Source organism: Gobius niger, assembly GCF_951799975.1.
Source record: "Gobius niger genome assembly, chromosome: 1".
In the NCBI taxonomy this organism is placed as follows: domain Eukaryota; kingdom Metazoa; phylum Chordata; class Actinopteri; order Gobiiformes; family Gobiidae; genus Gobius; species Gobius niger.
The window spans coordinates 70,424,323-70,442,184 of record NC_136852.1 but is presented as its reverse complement, the minus strand read 5'-3'; the positions used below and the strand labels follow the sequence as shown (position 1 = coordinate 70,442,184).

At 42.2% G+C, this 17,862-nt stretch overlaps 1 protein-coding gene and 1 long non-coding RNA gene across 3 annotated transcripts in view; one reads left to right on the top strand and one right to left on the bottom strand.

The window, feature by feature from the left end:
• Positions 1-17,862, bottom strand: part of LOC306960777 — a 590,186-nt gene that overhangs the window by 283,151 nt on the left and 289,173 nt on the right. The gene's annotated exons all lie outside the window — the stretch shown is intronic.
• The window catches only part of LOC306959830 (netrin receptor UNC5C-like), a 529,449-nt gene that overhangs the window by 495,695 nt on the left and 15,892 nt on the right, over positions 1-17,862 (top strand). For both annotated transcript variants that reach the window (XM_079552054.1, XM_079552055.1), the window contains 3 exons: positions 1,348-1,435; positions 8,724-8,892; positions 16,159-16,392. In XM_079552054.1, the coding sequence (XP_079408180.1) occupies positions 1,348-1,435; positions 8,724-8,892; positions 16,159-16,392 (491 nt within the window). The remainder of the gene's footprint in view (positions 1-1,347; positions 1,436-8,723; positions 8,893-16,158; positions 16,393-17,862) is intronic.

The window sequence follows — 17,862 nt, the reverse complement described above, 5'->3', positions numbered from 1 at the left end:
AACACACACACGCTAACACACACGCTAACACACACGCTAACACACACTTCAGGTGTGGTGAAGGTTCAATCAAGTCCTCGTAGCCAAATCGCTTTTCTCCATGACATTATCGTTAGGTAAGAAAAAAGAACAGGCATGTCCAGAGTAGGTTAGAAAGAGCTCCATCTTCACAACTTTCAATGCAAGTGACGTTCAGACGCTCAGGGGGTGCGTTTGTTTTCTCCGCAGGGGCAGTGCGGACGCCTCGGGCACTTCCTTTTTATATATATATTTTTGTATTATTTTTCTTTCTTTCTTTCTTACAACAGAAATAATGAAAAGGCTGTTTTGTAAATTAAAATCAGGCCGTAAAGCATTACATTACAGACGTCGGGCTCTTCCTGTTTGAGTGTCACAACTCAGTGGTTGTCACAACTAAGAGCAGGATTCAGAAGGATTACTGAGAACTGAGAACTGAGAACATGACAACATGGCTAAAAAGTCGATTTTGTATTATATAGGTCCCTTAAATGACATCCCCTATCAGTCAAAGTCTTTTATTAATAACGTTAGGGTTAAATAAAACATCTGACATTTCTCTATTGATACTGAACAGTCACTTAAATCACTTAAATCATCTTCATTAAGTCTTTAAAACAGAAATCTTTTTTTTTTTACCAGACTTCTGCAAACAGGCAGTAAGCTGTGAGTCCGAATCTCCAAATCAGCCTTTCCCTTTTTTTTTTCTTTTCTAAATGAAGACATAGTAAGCGTGAGTGATTTGAGCGCGTGTGGGCAGGGGGGTCATGAATAATGCCGAGCTCTTGATGGGAGGCAGCGCTCGTATCCGCACACTTCCCGGAATATTTCCCAAAGAGAAAGTTTGACTCCATAAATTCTAATGACGGATGTAATGGGCTGAGTGTTTTACAGCGGACAGGTGGAATCAATCAGCTCGCGCGCGTTTTTATGAATGACTCGCGCCCGACGCCCCCAGGAAGACGAATGTGGACTGTAGATTATGTTCATCTTTAAAAGCTTAACAAAGTGTGATTCTGAGACACACAGGGGAGGAATCTGTGCCTGTCCTGTCATCGTTTTGAGATGTGCCGGTACCTTGAACATCCCACATAAACCTGTATATATCATGGAATAGTCCAGAACACCACATGTTTTCCTTGTTGTCGCACAGAGAAGCTCCCGAACCCCCTGGCCGCCGCTGGAGCTGAATCATTAATGGCGTCTGTGCTGTTACATCATGTTAGCGAGGAGGTTACAGCGTGGCTCTCTGTCCCACCGGTTGACGGTTGTTCTCTCTTCCTTTTGCCTGTGTTTACTTATGTATGTGTTTTGTTTTGTCCTGTGCAGGGGTGAGTTTGCTGGTTCCCGCCGGGGCAGTTCCAACGGGCAGAGTTTACGAGATGTACGTCACTGTGCACAGGAAGGAAAGCCTCAGGTAAATACAGTTTTTATACAAAGCAGTCTATTCTTTATGTCAATGTCAGCTTTATTTGTATCATTATTTATTTTGTAGCACGTTTACAACAACACTAGGTGCCCAAAGTGCTTCACATACAGGTACACAATAAAAAATTACAGTACAAAACAAGAAGAGAAGCACACACAATAGAGTTATAATGCAGCTCAGCTTGAATTGAACGCCAACGCAAACAGATGTGTTTTAAGGGCAGTCTTAAAGGAATAGGCCAGCGTTTTTACATACTGAGATATGTTCTTACCTTAGCTTTGACGAGTTCTTTTGGACCTGTCTGGTCTTCCCCCGTGCCTTCAGTCACGTAAACACAGCGCAGACGGCGTTAGCATTTAGCCTCTCCCTCTCTCCACTATAGCTCCAAAACAGGTCAAGATAGAAGCTACCAAGCTCTTCTACGTTTTCCATATTTAAATATGGTTACGTGAAGTGTTCCACTACAAAGTATAATTACACAAAATTAAACAATGTGGATTTTCTAAGCGGATAAAAGGGGGAACTATATTGTAAGGTGTAATAATACCAGGAGTAATTTGGCATCCGCACAGTAAAGTGAAGATAACTGCGCGGATTTCGAACTACTCCTGGTTTTATTCCTTGGATGGAGACTGTTTGGGAACACCAGGAAGCCTGGGGGAATGTTGTGAGTGAGTGGTTGGTGGTGGTCGGAGGGGCTGATGCCGCAGATCGGCAGCCTCGCTTCCGCCAGTCTACCCCAGGGCAGTTTTTGCTACAATAGTAGCTTACCACCACCAAGTATGGAGTAAATGAATAAAGTGATGTTAAGTGTCAAGAAAAGCGTAACATAAAACCAGTGTTATTATAAACTCACTCCCAAAGTAGCAGGTCTGGGCTTTGTTCATTTAAAGAACCCTTTCATAAAATATGAATGCAAAGTTGACTAAATTCATCTTAGATTTAGACAACTACATTTACAAGTAATTTTAGTCGACTAAAACTTGACTAAAATTTAATAGAATTATTTAACTAAGTCTAGGCTTAAAGGGGCTAGATGCAAGTTAGTCATTTTATGCTCACTACTTATACATAACTGCAGCTTCTATACAGTATTAAGCTCGTGGTGAACAGGTCTGGGCTCATTCTACTCATTAGGACATGGCTGAACATGTAGGGGGAGGAAAATACTTAGTTTTAACATTTTTAAACTCTGTGTCATCCCTTTAAACTAAATTACATTTTCATCAAAAGACAAGCTAAATTAAAATATGTCAAAATTAACGTTGATTGTAATATAGCACCTTTCCAGATGTTCAAAGTCGCTCCACATTTTGTTGCTAGTCATTCATTCACTTTACACTGAATGTGGAGCGACTCCTGTTGCCGTAGCTGCCTCGGGGTAGACTGTCAATCTGTGCCATCAGCCCCTCCAACCGTCACTCACTCACTCACTCACTCACTCACTCACTCACTCACTCACTCACTCACTCACTCACTCACTCACTCACTCACTCACTCACTCCTGGCCTATTGCACGTGTTTTTAGTGGTAGGGAAACCAAGGAACCCAGAGGAATCCTATACACAGGCCACAGAAGAAAGGCATCCTCATTGCATGAATACGAAACAGCGTCTTCATTTTAGTGTTTTTGTTTTTGTTAAAACACTGCTTGTCCAGAAGAATCACCCCTCAAAAAGGTCACAATTTCCAATGTAAATATTCCTTCACTTTGTAGTTCAAATAAGGACAACCTTTTCCCTAACTTTAAATATGCACCATCCCCTTCTTGACCTGGGACCTGCAGGTGCAATAATGATATGCTACGGGCCACCTCTGCACCACAGGGGGCGCCGTGGGTCAGTGACCACACATCAGCACGGAGCACCAGGGGAATTAAAGGCCATGTGTCAATGCATTTGGAATAATGAGTGTCCCGGAGCCTCTCAGGGCATCTGGGACTCCCCACTCTCTATCTCAAACTTTAATGTCAGACTGTGTTAGCCTTGATATTTCTCACAGTAAGAATAATGTATGTGTCTAACACTAGCTCCTTACTTTAAACCGGAGATTTGAAATGAGGGATGACTTTCCCTCTCAGGCAAACAAATGATTAAAAATACATATCTAACTATTATTTCTATATCGACAACCCTGCACTGTCTGTTACGTGGACGGGGGAAGGAGCCAGAGCATGTACCGTAAATTCTCTAATACTGGCCTGTATTCCATTAGTGGCCGGGTCTCTAACAGAGGCCGGGTTTGCGGCTGGCGGAGGCAAATTAAAGCCGGTCTCTAAAACAGGCCGGGGCTTTTATTAGAAACTATAGCGGTATAAATATTCCCCATGTTAGGAATTTGTCTCATACTCGTGTAAATGATAACTCACGTGCAGGAAGTAAACAAACGGGAACCCGGGCCGATGGGGACGCTGCGGAGGAGCTGATCCGAGCGTAACTTTGACACAGATTTAGCCACTTTTCAAACCTCCTGTGACTATATTTGGAAACAGGGCAACAAATGTTGTGTGACCCTCCAGGGTTTTAATAAAGTCACCATCGCGTCTTCAAAGCACATCCAGCTGCTCCGTGTGCAGGTCAGTCACACGCCTCAAAATAACTCCTCCCATCAGCGCGAGCGCCTCGTCTTCTCTCGGGTCAGTCTCATTGTCGGTCACAAACACAAACGCTCCGTCTAAACTCGCCTTTACACAAGATAACAACAAATAATCCGGTCCACGGTAAAAACGAAACAGAAACCTGCAGTGACATTGATGTTAATGCTCCGCTAACAACAGCGAAACACTTCCTGTTGTCCCGACAAAATAAAAGGCGTCAATGTTCCAGCCGCTGGGAGAGGGTTTGCAATGTTAATTAATAAATGAACCTAATATTTTAGGTGCAAATGGGCACAAATCTCGTTTTTCTTCATTTTCCAGGTCGGCCGTTTTGCTCAAATAGAAATAAAGGCCTGTCTCTAATTGTGTCCAATAAAGGCCCGGTCCTAGATGCCCTTGAGTAAATAAAGGCCCCGGCCTATATTAGAGCATTTACGGTAGGTCAGTGGTAGGCAACGTCAGGCCCGGGGGCCAAATCCGGCCCTCCATCATGAAGCCTCTGGCCCTCAAGATGATTTTGAGGAATATTATGACCCAAATCAGACATCAAATGCCTGTTAAAAACCTCTTACCCCCCACTCTAACCAAGTGTATTATCTCCATGTCGGCTTTACTCAAATCTAAAAACTTCTTGACTGGAGAGCTTGGCCATTGTAACACCTCATTTGAAAGCTAAGACCTGCAAAACTTATCGTAACTTTTTTGCTGCATTGTCGCAGCGGTTTTTATCAAATTTCTTATGCTTTTTTTGTCATGTTTTTGTCACTTTTTGTGTCGGTTTGGTTGCATTTTCTTCACCTTTTGTCCCTTTTCTGTGGCTTTTTTGTAGGATTTTCGCCGCGTTTTTGTTGTTCTCGTCATGTTTTTGTTGCTTTGATGTTGCTTTTTCATTACTCTTTACTTTTGCCGCATTTTTTGTCACTTTTTTGACCCTTTATTCATGCCCTTGGTCTTTGGACAGTGAAGAAAAACGGCCCTACACCGAGCAAACTTGCCTACCCCCGATGTAGGTACTATTCTATAACTACAATATCATGAAATCTGACTATATTCTCTAAGCTAAAGAAGCTATTACTTTAAAAGAACGTGACTGTGGTGATTTCTAGCATTTCTATCCAAAACCTTGAGAGCCTTTTGTTGTTCTTCTTTTATCCGAATATTCTGAGTTGGATGTATAGTCTGGGTGTTTTCCAATCTTCTCAATTTTCCTCGCCATTTGGCCCTTTCTCCCACGTCTAAATCACCCCGCACTCTCCTGAGCAGCCGTTCCCCCTCGTTTGTCCTCGATCGATTTGCGGTCGATGAGAATTAGGCTCCTGCGGCCATGCGTTTCTATAAACATCTTGCCTGTTTTCCAGGGCCAATCGATACTAAGCAAGCCCCAAATCACATGACTTATTGACTTAAACAAGCAACTGTCTTTTGTGCGGGTTCATTATGACCCAACATGGCCGCCGCTTTGGACGGCTGTGATGCAAAGCGACAAATATGGCGAATATGGCGAATCTTGCGACGTGCCCATGAGCTGATAATGGGTGAGTGCGATCAATAGCGCACCAAGGTCATCTGAAAGACGCTTTGTTTACTTCCTGCGTTATAGTCAATAAGAAAATGGCGGAGGGCACAGTAGGACGCTGGGAGATATTGAACATTGGGGTGTTGTGGTTGTAAAGGGCACGGACGCTCACGGTGTAAATTGAAATGTTACATACACGCAGGAAAGAATGGAGGGTACACATCGCAGTCCCTTTACTAGTAGAGCATCTTGAACTGTGGTGTGGTTCTGCATCGGAATGTTGCGCCTTTGAGAGAAGAGTTTGGTTATATTGCGAAAAGAAGTCAAGAAACAAGTGAAAGGGATATTTCAGGATTTTTGACATAGGGCCTCATTTCCTAGTTATCCAGAGTGTTGCTGATTTCTGGAGATGTTTTTTTTGTTGTAATTCATGCAGTTCTTATATTTGAAGAGTTACGTGGCGCTAGGCCGGGGGTAGGCAACGTCAGGCCCGGGGGCCAAATCTGGCCCTCCAGCGTAGAAGCTCTGGCCCTCAAGATGATTTTGAGTAATAACTTAACACAAATCAGAGATCAAAGGCCTGTTAGTCTCTAAACCCCCACCTGAACCAAGCACATTTTCTCCAGTTTGGCTTTACCCAAATCTAAAAGCCTCTTGAAAAAAGTGTCAATATAGCAAGGAAATGAGAATGAAAATGGAAAAAAAAGAAAAAAGAAAGCAACAAAAAACATGACCAAAAAAAAAACGTGAAAAAAGTTACAGTCAGTTTTGTAGGTGTTAGCATAGGCTATAAGCTCCAGAAGCTTCCTGATTTAGGTAAAGCCGAACTGGAGAAAATGTGCTTGGCTAAGGGGTAAGAGGTTCAAGTACTCAAAAAAGTGAACAGTCAGTTCCTTTACAGTTCTTTGCAGAACAGCCACATAAGTCATATATAACTGGCATTTGTTGAAAGTGATGCTTTACTTAGGGCGACAATTTGGGGGTTGGCCCTTGGTCTTTTGACGATGAAGAAAATCGTCCTTCGACGAAGCAAACTTGCCTACCCCTGCGCTAGGCTAATGCAAGGCTAGCGCATTTCCATGGTATCAGCTAGCCTGCATTAAAAAACAGTGTGACCCGCTCCACAGAGCACCTGAGGCAAATCACTTATAACGCCAGACTAACCATATAAATGTCTGTGTCGATAGAGTAATTTTAACCATTTAAAATACCTTATATTTGAGCAGCATCAGCTTTGTGGTTGTATAAGTTACGCGGCGGCGGAGTGATCTGCTAGAAAATAGTCCCTCAAAATGTGATCGTTCATGTGATGCAAGGTCAGTTATATTCCACAAATTATTCTATGGACACAGACATTTATATGGTTAGTCTGGTGTTATAAGTGATTTGCCTCAGGTGCTCTGTGGAGCGGGTCAGACTGTTTTTAATGCAGGCTAGCTGATACCGTAGAAATGTGCTAGCCTTGCACTAGCCTAGCGCCACAAAACTCTTCAAATATAAGAACTGCATGAATTACAAAAAAAAAAATATCTCCAGAAATCAGCAACACTCTGGATAACTAGGAAATGAGGCCCTATGTCAAAAATCCTGAAATATCCCTTTAATTTGCCCTTGACTTGAGTAAAAAAAAAAAAAAAGATTATAATTTGTCCATCAGGCAAGCTTTTCCACTTCACAGATTAAGAAAAAAACAGTGTAGACCTAGAGTTAGCAAATCTTCATTTTTGAACGTTAAACAAAGTGCTTGGTGAAAAGTAATGTGGATCTGCTCTAGATCTCAACAAAAGCAAGCAGAAAGAAAATGGAAAATGGAGGAGTGGTGGTTGAAGAGCTCGATACTAGTAAAAGTACTACTGGTCAAATATTACTCTAGTAGTAGCAAACGATCCGGCCTGCGAGATGATTCAATCCGGCCTGAATTTGTAGAGCATAAATTCCAGAGTATGTAAAACCAAAAAAGGAGGTCTCTAGCCCATTCCTGTGCGGAGTTATGAATTCTTAAAGAGGGGGTATGATGCTTTTTTCAATCACATGGCACCAGTCTATATCACACTACAATGATGACCAAACCTTCTGTTGGTCTGTAAATGCAGTAAATTAGAATAACTGCCTTGTATAAAATTGCTCTCTCAAAATGGCTGTAGTGAATGTCTTGAAATAGGCCTCTGTCTCTTTAAGAACCTCTGACCCTTTCCGACACGCCCCCTCCACACGCTGTCTGTGGCATCAGTGGGGAGGGGGTTCTGCTGAGGAGCAGTGGTTGGTTACTCGGCTGGTGACGAAAGCTCGGAGGTGTCTCCAGGAGGTGGGGGCGTTCCTAGGAGGACTCAGGCAAACCTATCCCTAAAATGGCTGACATCAGAGTTTTTTACAGATTGCTCAAAAATACGTGAATGTGCCAAGGCAACACTTCAGGCATGTTTTTAATGAGGGAATGACATAATAACATGATGTAAAGCTTGAAAAAGTCGATTTTGCATAATACCCCCCCCCCCCCCCTTTAAAGAAAAAACAGAATGCTCATTTCAGCCACTAGGGGGCATTAAATACAAAAAAAAGGAAAGAAAGAAAGAAAGAAAGAAAGAAAGAAAGAAAGAAAGAAAGAAAGAAAGAAAGAAAGAAAGAAAGAAAGAAAGAAAGAAAGAAAGAAAGAAAGAAAGGAAAGAAAGAAAGAAAGAAAGAAAGAAAGAAAGAAAGAAAGAAAGAAAGAAAGAAAGAAAGAAAGAAAGAAAGAAAGAAAGAAAGAAAGAAAGAAAGAAAGAAAGAAAGAGGGCACTGACATAATAAGAGATCAGGATATAAACAACACATTATAGCCACGTGGTAAATGGACAGTCTGCCCCAGGGTGGCTGTGGCTTCAATTACAGCTTACAACCACCAAGTGTGGAGTCAGTGAATAATGACTTCTATGTAGCACTTTGAGAAACTTGTGACACAGGCTTGCAAAGTTAGGCTACAGTTAAGTTTGACCAAATCACAGCTCATTATTATTCATATGTAAAAATGTTTTCAATAGTATTTTCCTGTTTATATTATTATGCAGCCCGCGACCCGCCGTGGGGGCTGAATTTGGGCCACGACCCAAAATGAGTAAACAAACCGTCTGGAAATCACGGCCAAGTGAGATTTGCGCTCTGACCCGTCCTCTCATGTGTTGTTCCAGGCCCCCAGTAGAAGACATCCAGACCGTCCTGAGTCCAGTGGTGAGCTGCGGGCCCCCGGGGGCCCTCCTGACCCGACCGGTCATCCTCACCATACACCACAGTGCAGACAACGTGCATGAAGACTGGCTCGTCCAGCTCCGGAACCAGCTGGCCATGGGCGAGTGGGAGGTGAGCACATGTGCAAAGAACACAGGCTAATGAGATCGACCCACTGGTGGTTTGAGCCAATCACGTGGCAGTATTGCTGTGGGCGGGTGTAACATTTGTCAACAAACATACGCTGTTTAACCCCTTAACTCCCACCTGAACCGAGCACATTTTCTCCAGTTTGGCTTTACCCCAGTCCAAAAGCTTCTGGAAAAAAGCTGTGAAAATAGCAACAAAACTGAGACGAAAACAATGATGGAAATGTGACAAAAAAGTGAGAAAACATTGACAAAAAAGTGACGAAAAATGGATGAAAAAGTGGCAAAAATGTGACAAAAAATGACAAAAATGTGACAAAAAAAATGACACAAAAATGTGATAAAAAATGGATGTAAAAAAAGGACAAAAATGTGATAAAATTTGACAAAAAAAATTACAAAAATTTGACAGAAAATGACAAAAATGTGATAAAAAATTGACGAAAAAAGACAAAAAAATGACAAAAATTTGACAAAAAATGACCCAAAAAATGACAAAAAAGTTACAAAAATGAGTTGAATACCCAACAAAAAAATTATGGAAAAAAAAAATCTGATGACGTGAGGAAAAAGATCCTCTTGGTTCAGGCGGGATTTAAGAGGTTAATTGATACTAATCACACAGTATTTTTATGAACTAAACTAAATATTTGATTGATTTTCTTTTGTGGCGGGTTTGCTGTTTGTTTTTCAGTCTTGGCTGTGATTGGCTAAAACAAAGTGCCTCTCCTTAAACGATTTAAGCCAGAGCGATCCCAGATTGATATCAGTGCTAATGGTATTGGCACTGTAATATCTCTTGCTAGGTTACCAAAGCGGGCCAAGCAGATGCTATCCGTGACGGTAACACTGATTTACCAGCGGAGAGAGAAAATAACCCAAATCAGGCATAACGTCATTTTATATTTTACAGAATAACACGGGTGTAAGCAGGGATTTTCTGCAACTCCTGTGGCTTTATGATTAGGATGATAAAACCAGTACTAGCAGAAAAGGCCTCAGCTTTGATATTTCATGTTTGCCGACTTAAGCTACATGTTTGTTCTGTATATGTGCGAGGAAAAGACAGTTGATAAGTCAGGACTGCTCTTTTAACCTCTTAACCTCCGCTTTAAAGCAGCACTAAGTAACTTGTTTCCCTTAATATCCTTTCCGTAGTCCCTCTGGGGGTAATACAAGTGTTAAAGGGATATTTCAGGATTTTTGACATAGGGCCTCATTTCCTAGTTATCCAGAGTGTTGCTGATTTCTGGAGATTTTTTTTTTCGTAATTCATGCAGTTCTTATATTTGAAGAGTTTCGTGGCGCTAGGCTAATGCAAGGCTAGCACATTTCTACGGTATCAGCTAGCCTGCATTAAAAACAGTCTGACCCGCTCCACAGAGCACCTGAGGCAAATCACTTATAACGCCAGACTAACCATATAAATGTCTGTGTCCATAGAATAATTTTTGGAATATAACTGACCTTACATCACATGAATGATCGCATTTTTTACAATAGATTCCCCTCTGGGGGGAGGACTCCCCTGAAAAAAGAGATTCTTAATCTCAGTGGGACTATCCTGGTTAAATAAAGGTCAATAAAATAAATACATTTTGAGGGACTATTTTCTAGCAGATCACTCCGCCACTGTGTAGCTTATACAACCACAAAGCAGATGCTGCTCAAATATAAGTTACTTTAAATTCAAAATGGTTAAAATTATTCTATCGACATTTATATGGTTAGTCTGGCGTTATAAGTGATTTGCCTCAGGTGCTCTGTGGAGCAGGTCACACTGTTTTTAATGCAGGCTAGCTGATACCATAGAAATGCCCTAGCCTTGCACTTGCCTAGCGCCACGAAACTCTTCAAACATAAAAACTGCATGAATTACAAAAAAAATCTCTCCAGAAATCAGCAACACTCTGGATAACTAGGAAATGAGGCCCTATGTCAAAAATCCTGAAATATCCCTTTAATGGGATGATTGGAGGGTCTTTCATCTCCCCCTGGTGTCTCTGGCCAGAATACCATAATTGCAACTAATGGAATCACGAAGAAGAAGCTAACAGGCTAACTGGCAAAGCTAACTGCGGGCTAGCACCACTTAAACAGCATTTACAGGCAAGTTTGAGTGAAAAAAAATATTTCCATTGTATAACTGGATGTACAATATCTTTCTCTGCCTTTGTCTTTTCTGTCAGCGTAGTATTTACTCTCACGGACAATTAATGAGTAAAAAAACGCAACATGCTACGACACCTGCAGTGGCGCTTATGGCCTCTAGGGGCATGAGTTACTTAGTACTGCTTTAACCGAGCACATTGTCTCCCATTCGGCTTCTAAAAGCTTCTCGACTGGAGCTTACAGCCTATAGGCCAATATAAGACCTACACAACTGATCGAAGCTATTGTTTTGTTTGCTGATGACTGGACGACATTATAAACACTTTTAAAAGAAGGAAGAAAAACTGACAGACGTTCACTCTGAATGATACAGGAATGTTTGAGTAGAAATGCCGCAACACTGACGATTGTTGCGGATGTTGACGATGGGAACAATTTGCGGTTTCCGAAGGTTGCCGGGCTTGTTGCTTTCATCCCACGTCTCCGGGCCGGGTATGTGCAGCTCAAAGGCCCTTGCAACATGACTGGTATGAATGTTTGTAGATAAGAAAATGCCATTCCGTGGTTCGGGGGGGGTAAGGCTCTCTGTAACACAATGCGTCACACAGAGAGGAGCACAGCAGCACAGAGCCAGGAGATTAGCGCCGTGATTGGACACACTTCACACATCAGCTTCGGCAAACAACGGCAGCCATTTCTCCGTAGAAATATATAGATTTCACCGTGCAATTAGAGGTATGTGCAGGCTGGAAAGTTATTTAGAGATTTGTCGTGCAGGTTTCATAAAAAAAAGGGGGAACATTTTTGAGGAGGAGACGAGTATAAATGAGAGTCAAGGGGGGAATAACTATAGCTCTATTCATGCGTGGCCCAAAATGACACAAAGTTTGTGATTTGTTATATATTATAAAGTGGTTCTCCCATCAAAAACATCAAAGTAATCTTTGTATCGTCTACAGAAGCTTCTGATACCTTTGCTCCTTCAATTTCCAGCAAGCTCTTCCCAGGAAATCCTTCATAACCAGGAGGCGCTTCCCCTTAACTCCACAGCTCACCATCCTTTATGTGCAATATTGAATGTATTGGCAACACTTAATGCAAACTACACTTTATTTAGCCTTTAAAGAAGCTACGAACCGCCCACGGGACATGCACCATCAAATGCATACCTATACGCACCACAGTCACATTGCCCGACATGTTACTAGTCAAAATGATAGATTTAGGTAGGACAAAGGTCCCCCTTTAAAACGCATGGACATATCCATGTAAAAATTGATGTACAATGTTAATTTTTACAGATATTATTGACCTGCTTGAAATATGTGTTCAAGTGGTGGTATTTTTATAGGCTCAGAGTGTGCTTTGGTTCCACCTATCTATTGCAGCTGTGGACCTTTATTTTCAGTAAAAAATGAAGGCGAGGATAAAGAAAATTATTATTTTATTCAGTGCTGTAGTTGATAACTTGCCAATAGTGGCACTGATAGTCATACAGACAACGAGAGATTCACATGCAAGAGTATTAAAATTCCATAAGGGACATTAACAGCAATGGTTTTAACTTGGAGACGTCAGAAGTCCCAAAAAGGCCAAACATTGTAAATTCTTTCAATGGAAACTAGAAGATTTCCAAACTGCACTGACGACGAGGGGCACGAGGGAGTCACCTGACAACTCCCAACATGCACTGCTTTTGTCTAAAATGTATAAAATAGAGAGGTCTGAGGTTCTGTGGGTCCTGGAGGGTGTTACAATAAACTCTTTTTATATTGGCAAATATGATGTGAGGGGCATGAGTGTTATGTCCGAGAGGCCCATTGCTCATTGCTCACATCCCTCTAGTGGAGGAATTATGTAATAGCATATATAATGATAAGGATGCCAATGCCTCCTGGCGCTAATTGTGGGCCGGTGTAATGTATTACAGGGCTTATCTCTTGACCTGACCGGCCCAAAAGTACATCAACCCAACTGGAAAACTCCCAGTGCTCCCAATGGCCAGTCCAGCCCTGTTACTGCCTAACTCAGAATGAATAGTTCTTCCTATACTTCACGTGTTCGTTGTTATTAAGTGTTGGTGTTAAGTGTCTCTAAAGGTCATGTTTACATTCACAGTGATAAATGCTGACACTCGTTCTCCAATAACACAATCCTTCAGGTCAGAGGAAAGTTTCAGACAGTGTGAGTTTGTTTTATTCTTGATTAAAAAGGCTGTCTGTGCAAAGGCTGAGCTATGTTTAGGCCTGGAGGTCCTGGTCGTCTGCTCAGAGCAAAGTTGGACTCATTTTTTCCCGTGGTGGATGTGCAGTATTATTTAAGGTTTTAAAACTAATCCCACACTAGAAAGTCAAAGTTACTATACTGTATTTCCAAGGATCGGGCAGTGATGGTATCTCATTAGCTTTTTATCTTGCACTCTAACAGCTTACAGGGATTTTCGAGTACAGTAATTGATATAAGGAATTACCATTGCCTCCCTTTGGCTTATTTATGTTACTACCATTGGATTCCTTGGCCGTGAAAATGGGACCTTTGGCTGTTCAATTAAAATTCAATTTTTGGCAGCCTTTGTGTAAAAACCCAAGCTGGCGGCCACGCATAAGGGCAAATGGGTTGTTTTTCTGATTGCTTATAAAGTTTCCAAAAATATATAGTTTTGACACTATTCTGACACTTACAAACCTCTGGCGAAATGACTCAGAGATCCGGACTAACTGTGTTTTTAAAAAATGCAGCTCAATTTTTTTCCTCTGCAGCTGGTCCAGAATGAGAACCTTTGGGTAAAGCTCGATGCCACCTCTGCTGCGCTTGTTCTTTGTCTATATGAACTCCGTAGTCAGCCTCACTCTCGTGGCGAAGTGTTTATTGTACAAATGCTTGGCAGCCTGCGGGGATGTTGGACAGCGAAAGGCCGGTCAGACTCAGCGGGCCCCTGGCTGCTTACTCAGGCCTGTTCGCATTAGGGAAATGACTCCGGTACACAGGCCACTCCTGCTAATGGACGACAACTGACTTAATGCGGCGGTTCATTTGTAAATAGGCTTTCACGCTGGACACCGTCCTGCGGGCCAAGGAGAGGAGGTGGGAATAAACCGTGTAAAACTGGCAACGGACTTAATGCTTTGACAGTGACAGTGGAACGGGTTTTACACGGTCTTAAAGGGACAGTAACCTGTGCAAATGTGGCAGTTGCTGGGTTTTATATCATCAGTGCATCATAGGGGCTTTTCCAGTCAGAGCTACAGCGGGAAGAAAAAGTGAGTACACCGTTTCAATTTCTCATATTTCAATCAATCAATCAATCAAATTTTATTTATAGAGCCCTTTACAACACTCAAGGCGACCAAAGTGCTTTACAATAAAACCACATAAAATCCATTAAAAACATTCATACAATCAAACAATAAAATCGATAAAATGTACTAAAAGTGTCGTCGTGCTACTTAGTGTTAGAAGCCAGTCTGAATAAATGCGTCTTGAGCCTAGATTTTTTATAAGGCCAAAATCAGTGATGGTGCATATCAGGGGGCAGCTTATTCCAGAGTCTGGATCCAACTACTGAAAAGGACCGATCACCCCAGTGCTTGTACTTGGTCCTGGGCACCTCAAGGATCTGCCCGAGTCACGAATAGTTAAAAGTTCAGACAAGTACGAAGGGGCAAGACCATTGAGGGCTTTAAAAACAAAAAGAAGGATTTTAAAATCATCTCTAAAACAACGATCTTTCACCAAAGAAAAAAAAGAGTGGAAAAAGAGTGGTGCGCACTGAATGGGTGCTGCTGCCGGATGCTCTCTCATCGAATGCAATTTCTCCATCTGTGAGATCAATAAAGTACCATCTTATCTTATCTTAAAAGAAACTGGAAGCCAATGCAACGGAAAAAGGACTGGGGTGATGTGCTGACGTCTGGGTGTGTTTGTTAAAAAACGAGCTGCAGAATTTTGCACCAATTGAAGACGATTAAGACAGGACTGGGAAATTCCAAAATAAAGGGCATTACAATAATCAATTCTTGAACTGATAAAAGCGTGGATGGTTTGCTCCAGGTCTGAGCGGTTTAAAAAAGGCTTTACTTTAGTTAAAACACGCAGCTGATAAAAACTTGACCTGACCACACTGTCAATCTGTTTGTCAAAACGAAGTGAGTTGTCAAAGACAGACAACCCCGAGGTTTCTGACCATTCTGACAGCAAACCAAAGTCTGAAAAATTGGAGTCACCAAACAAAATGAAGTCTGTTTTATCCTCGTTTAAATGGAGGAAATTCTGGTGTAACCACAGTTGTATGTCAGATATGCAGTCCATGAGACATTTGACAGCGTCACTCCTATTTGATGGAGTGTCGCTGTCACTCCATCAAACCCCGGCGGTAACATCGATGTATGAAAGTCAGTGTGGATGAACAGCTTGTAGTTAGGGATGCCTTCCCCCGGAGCCTGGACACTGGTGGTGGTTTGATGCAACCCGTGAAGCTGCAGCAGGTAGAAGCCGTGGATGGAAGAGGCGGAGATGGGGTGGAGGCGGGTCGCAGAGCAGCTGGGAAGCGAATGAACCATGATTGCTGGGGCTTAAAAGCGGGACCGAGGGCGATGATTGGCTGCTATGGAGGTACGGCTCTTATGCTGATGGCTGAGGTGGAGGTGTGGCCCTCTCGGAAGCGGCTGGAGGTCGGTGATGCTGAAAATCGTCTCCCAGGTTGAATTAACGCCTAGGCTTCATTAGAAAAAAAACAATTCGGACACGTTTTTTGCAGCAATAACTGCTTTTCTGTAGTTGCCGGTTAGACATTCACAACGATGACTACATTTAGTGACCAATTTAGGCAAATGTGAGAAATTCCAAACGGTGCACTTACCTTTTCTTCCCACTCTGTACATGATACATGTGCAAAGAGAAAATAAAAACAGTTTGAGCGAAGCTTGGCCTCTCGAAAACATAAAAGAAACAGAACGGTTGAGCCATGAGGCAGCACACATGCAGTTTTCTCTTTTTTACCACAAAAGGGCAAATTATACTAAAATGCCAAGAAGCTGGTTTTGCGTTTAGTCTCTTTTCAAATGTTAAATGACAATGACGGTTTTGAAAACAGCACATGATTTTCCTCAAACAATGTCCTTCCTGTTTGTGCCTGCAGGACGTGGTGGTGGTGGGAGAGGAGAACTTCACCACCCCGTGTTACGTTCACATGGACTCGGAGGCCTGCCACCTCCTCACCGAGACGCTGGGGACGTACTGCCTGGTGGGACAGTCTCTGGTCAAAGCCGCCGCCAAGAGGCTGAAGCTGGCCGTGTTCGGACCCGTGTCCTGCTCCACGCCGGACTACCACCTCAGGGTCTACTGCCTGGACGACAACCAGGACGCGCTCAAGGTGAGAGGCTGCGCTGTCAGGACGGAGCACATTTAAAGCAAGTGTTCGAAAGATATTTGTAAACATTTCATAAACATGACCTTCAAAATAAAGTCCACTTGTTTATTTGTATAGGGCCTTTCTGTGGCAATTGACCTCTATGTGGTTCCAACTGAAACTCACTCTCCAGATATTGATTTATTTAATCGACTAAATTCCCCATTGGGTTTTAACAGATCCTTAGTAGAAGAAAAAGTGCTTTGAGAGCAAAATGCAGAAGTGACATCACATGAAAAGGGCATGTTTTGCAAACCTAGGTTGTTCACATCTACATGTTTTGGTTTGGTTTTTCAAGTTGATTATCATATCTGGCAGCAGAATGAGGCCCACACTTACAGTTGCCAGATCCAATGGCTGAAACCAGTTTGGAAATCAACCTAAAAGGACTCACAATCCAAGCTCTCCCAGAGCATATTCTACACTTTATGTATATTTTAATTTCACGTCTATTCCCCTCTGTACTACATTTTAGAATCAGAATTGTTTTTATTGATTAAAAATAAGCAATAAAACTTTAACTCATTGACTGCCAGCCAGAGTTTTTTTTAGGATTTTGACGTTTTTTTCAAGACCAACAAAAAATGTAGGTCTAGGTCTATGTCAACACGAAACCCACCAAAAGAAAGATTAGACTCTTCTTTCATCTAAAAAAAAAAGTTTGTTTGTACCTCTTTCCATTATTCAGTAATCGTCCGTAGAAAATAGGTGAAATCACCCAAAATGCTGTTTTCTGACCAAAAAGCAGGGAAAACGAAAGAGCAATGCTGTCACCTAGTGACTCAATAAAAAAACTTGTAGTTCTTTTGTTGAGTCACTAGGTGGCAGAAATAGGCAGCACAACTAAGATTTTAACACCAGACTGATGACAAGGGGCAAGAGCCAGCATGCACTTCTTTTGTCTAAAATGTATAGAGGTCTGAGGTTCTGTGGGTCCTAAAGGCTTTGTTGCAAATGTTCCCATTGAAAAACCTAATTGACATCTATAGACGTCATTGGCAGTCAATGAGTTAACAACTCTTGAGAGCAAAGCAGTGGATTGTACAAGTGGTAGATACTTCCTAAATGTTTTCAAACAGAAGGTGCATCTTCTTATAGGACTCCCACTGTCATGGTCTGCTTTCTGTTGCCCTGTTTTGGTTTCTTTTCTTGTGTTTATGTCCTTGGTGTTTTATTTTGACATGTCTTTTTGGTCTGTTGTGATTTTCTGTTTGACTTCCCTCCCCCTTCGTAATTGCCTGCCCCGCCCTAATGTGTCTCTCCTGTGCCCCGTTTCCTCATGTATTTCTACCCCTGTGTTTCCCTTGTTCTTGGTCAGTTCATTGTCTTCATGTCCGTGTTTGTGAGTTGGGTTTTCAGTTGCTCCTGCTTTACTTTAGTTTTTTGTAAACCCGTAAACCAGTCCAACCAGCAAACCGCTCAGACCAGGGCCAT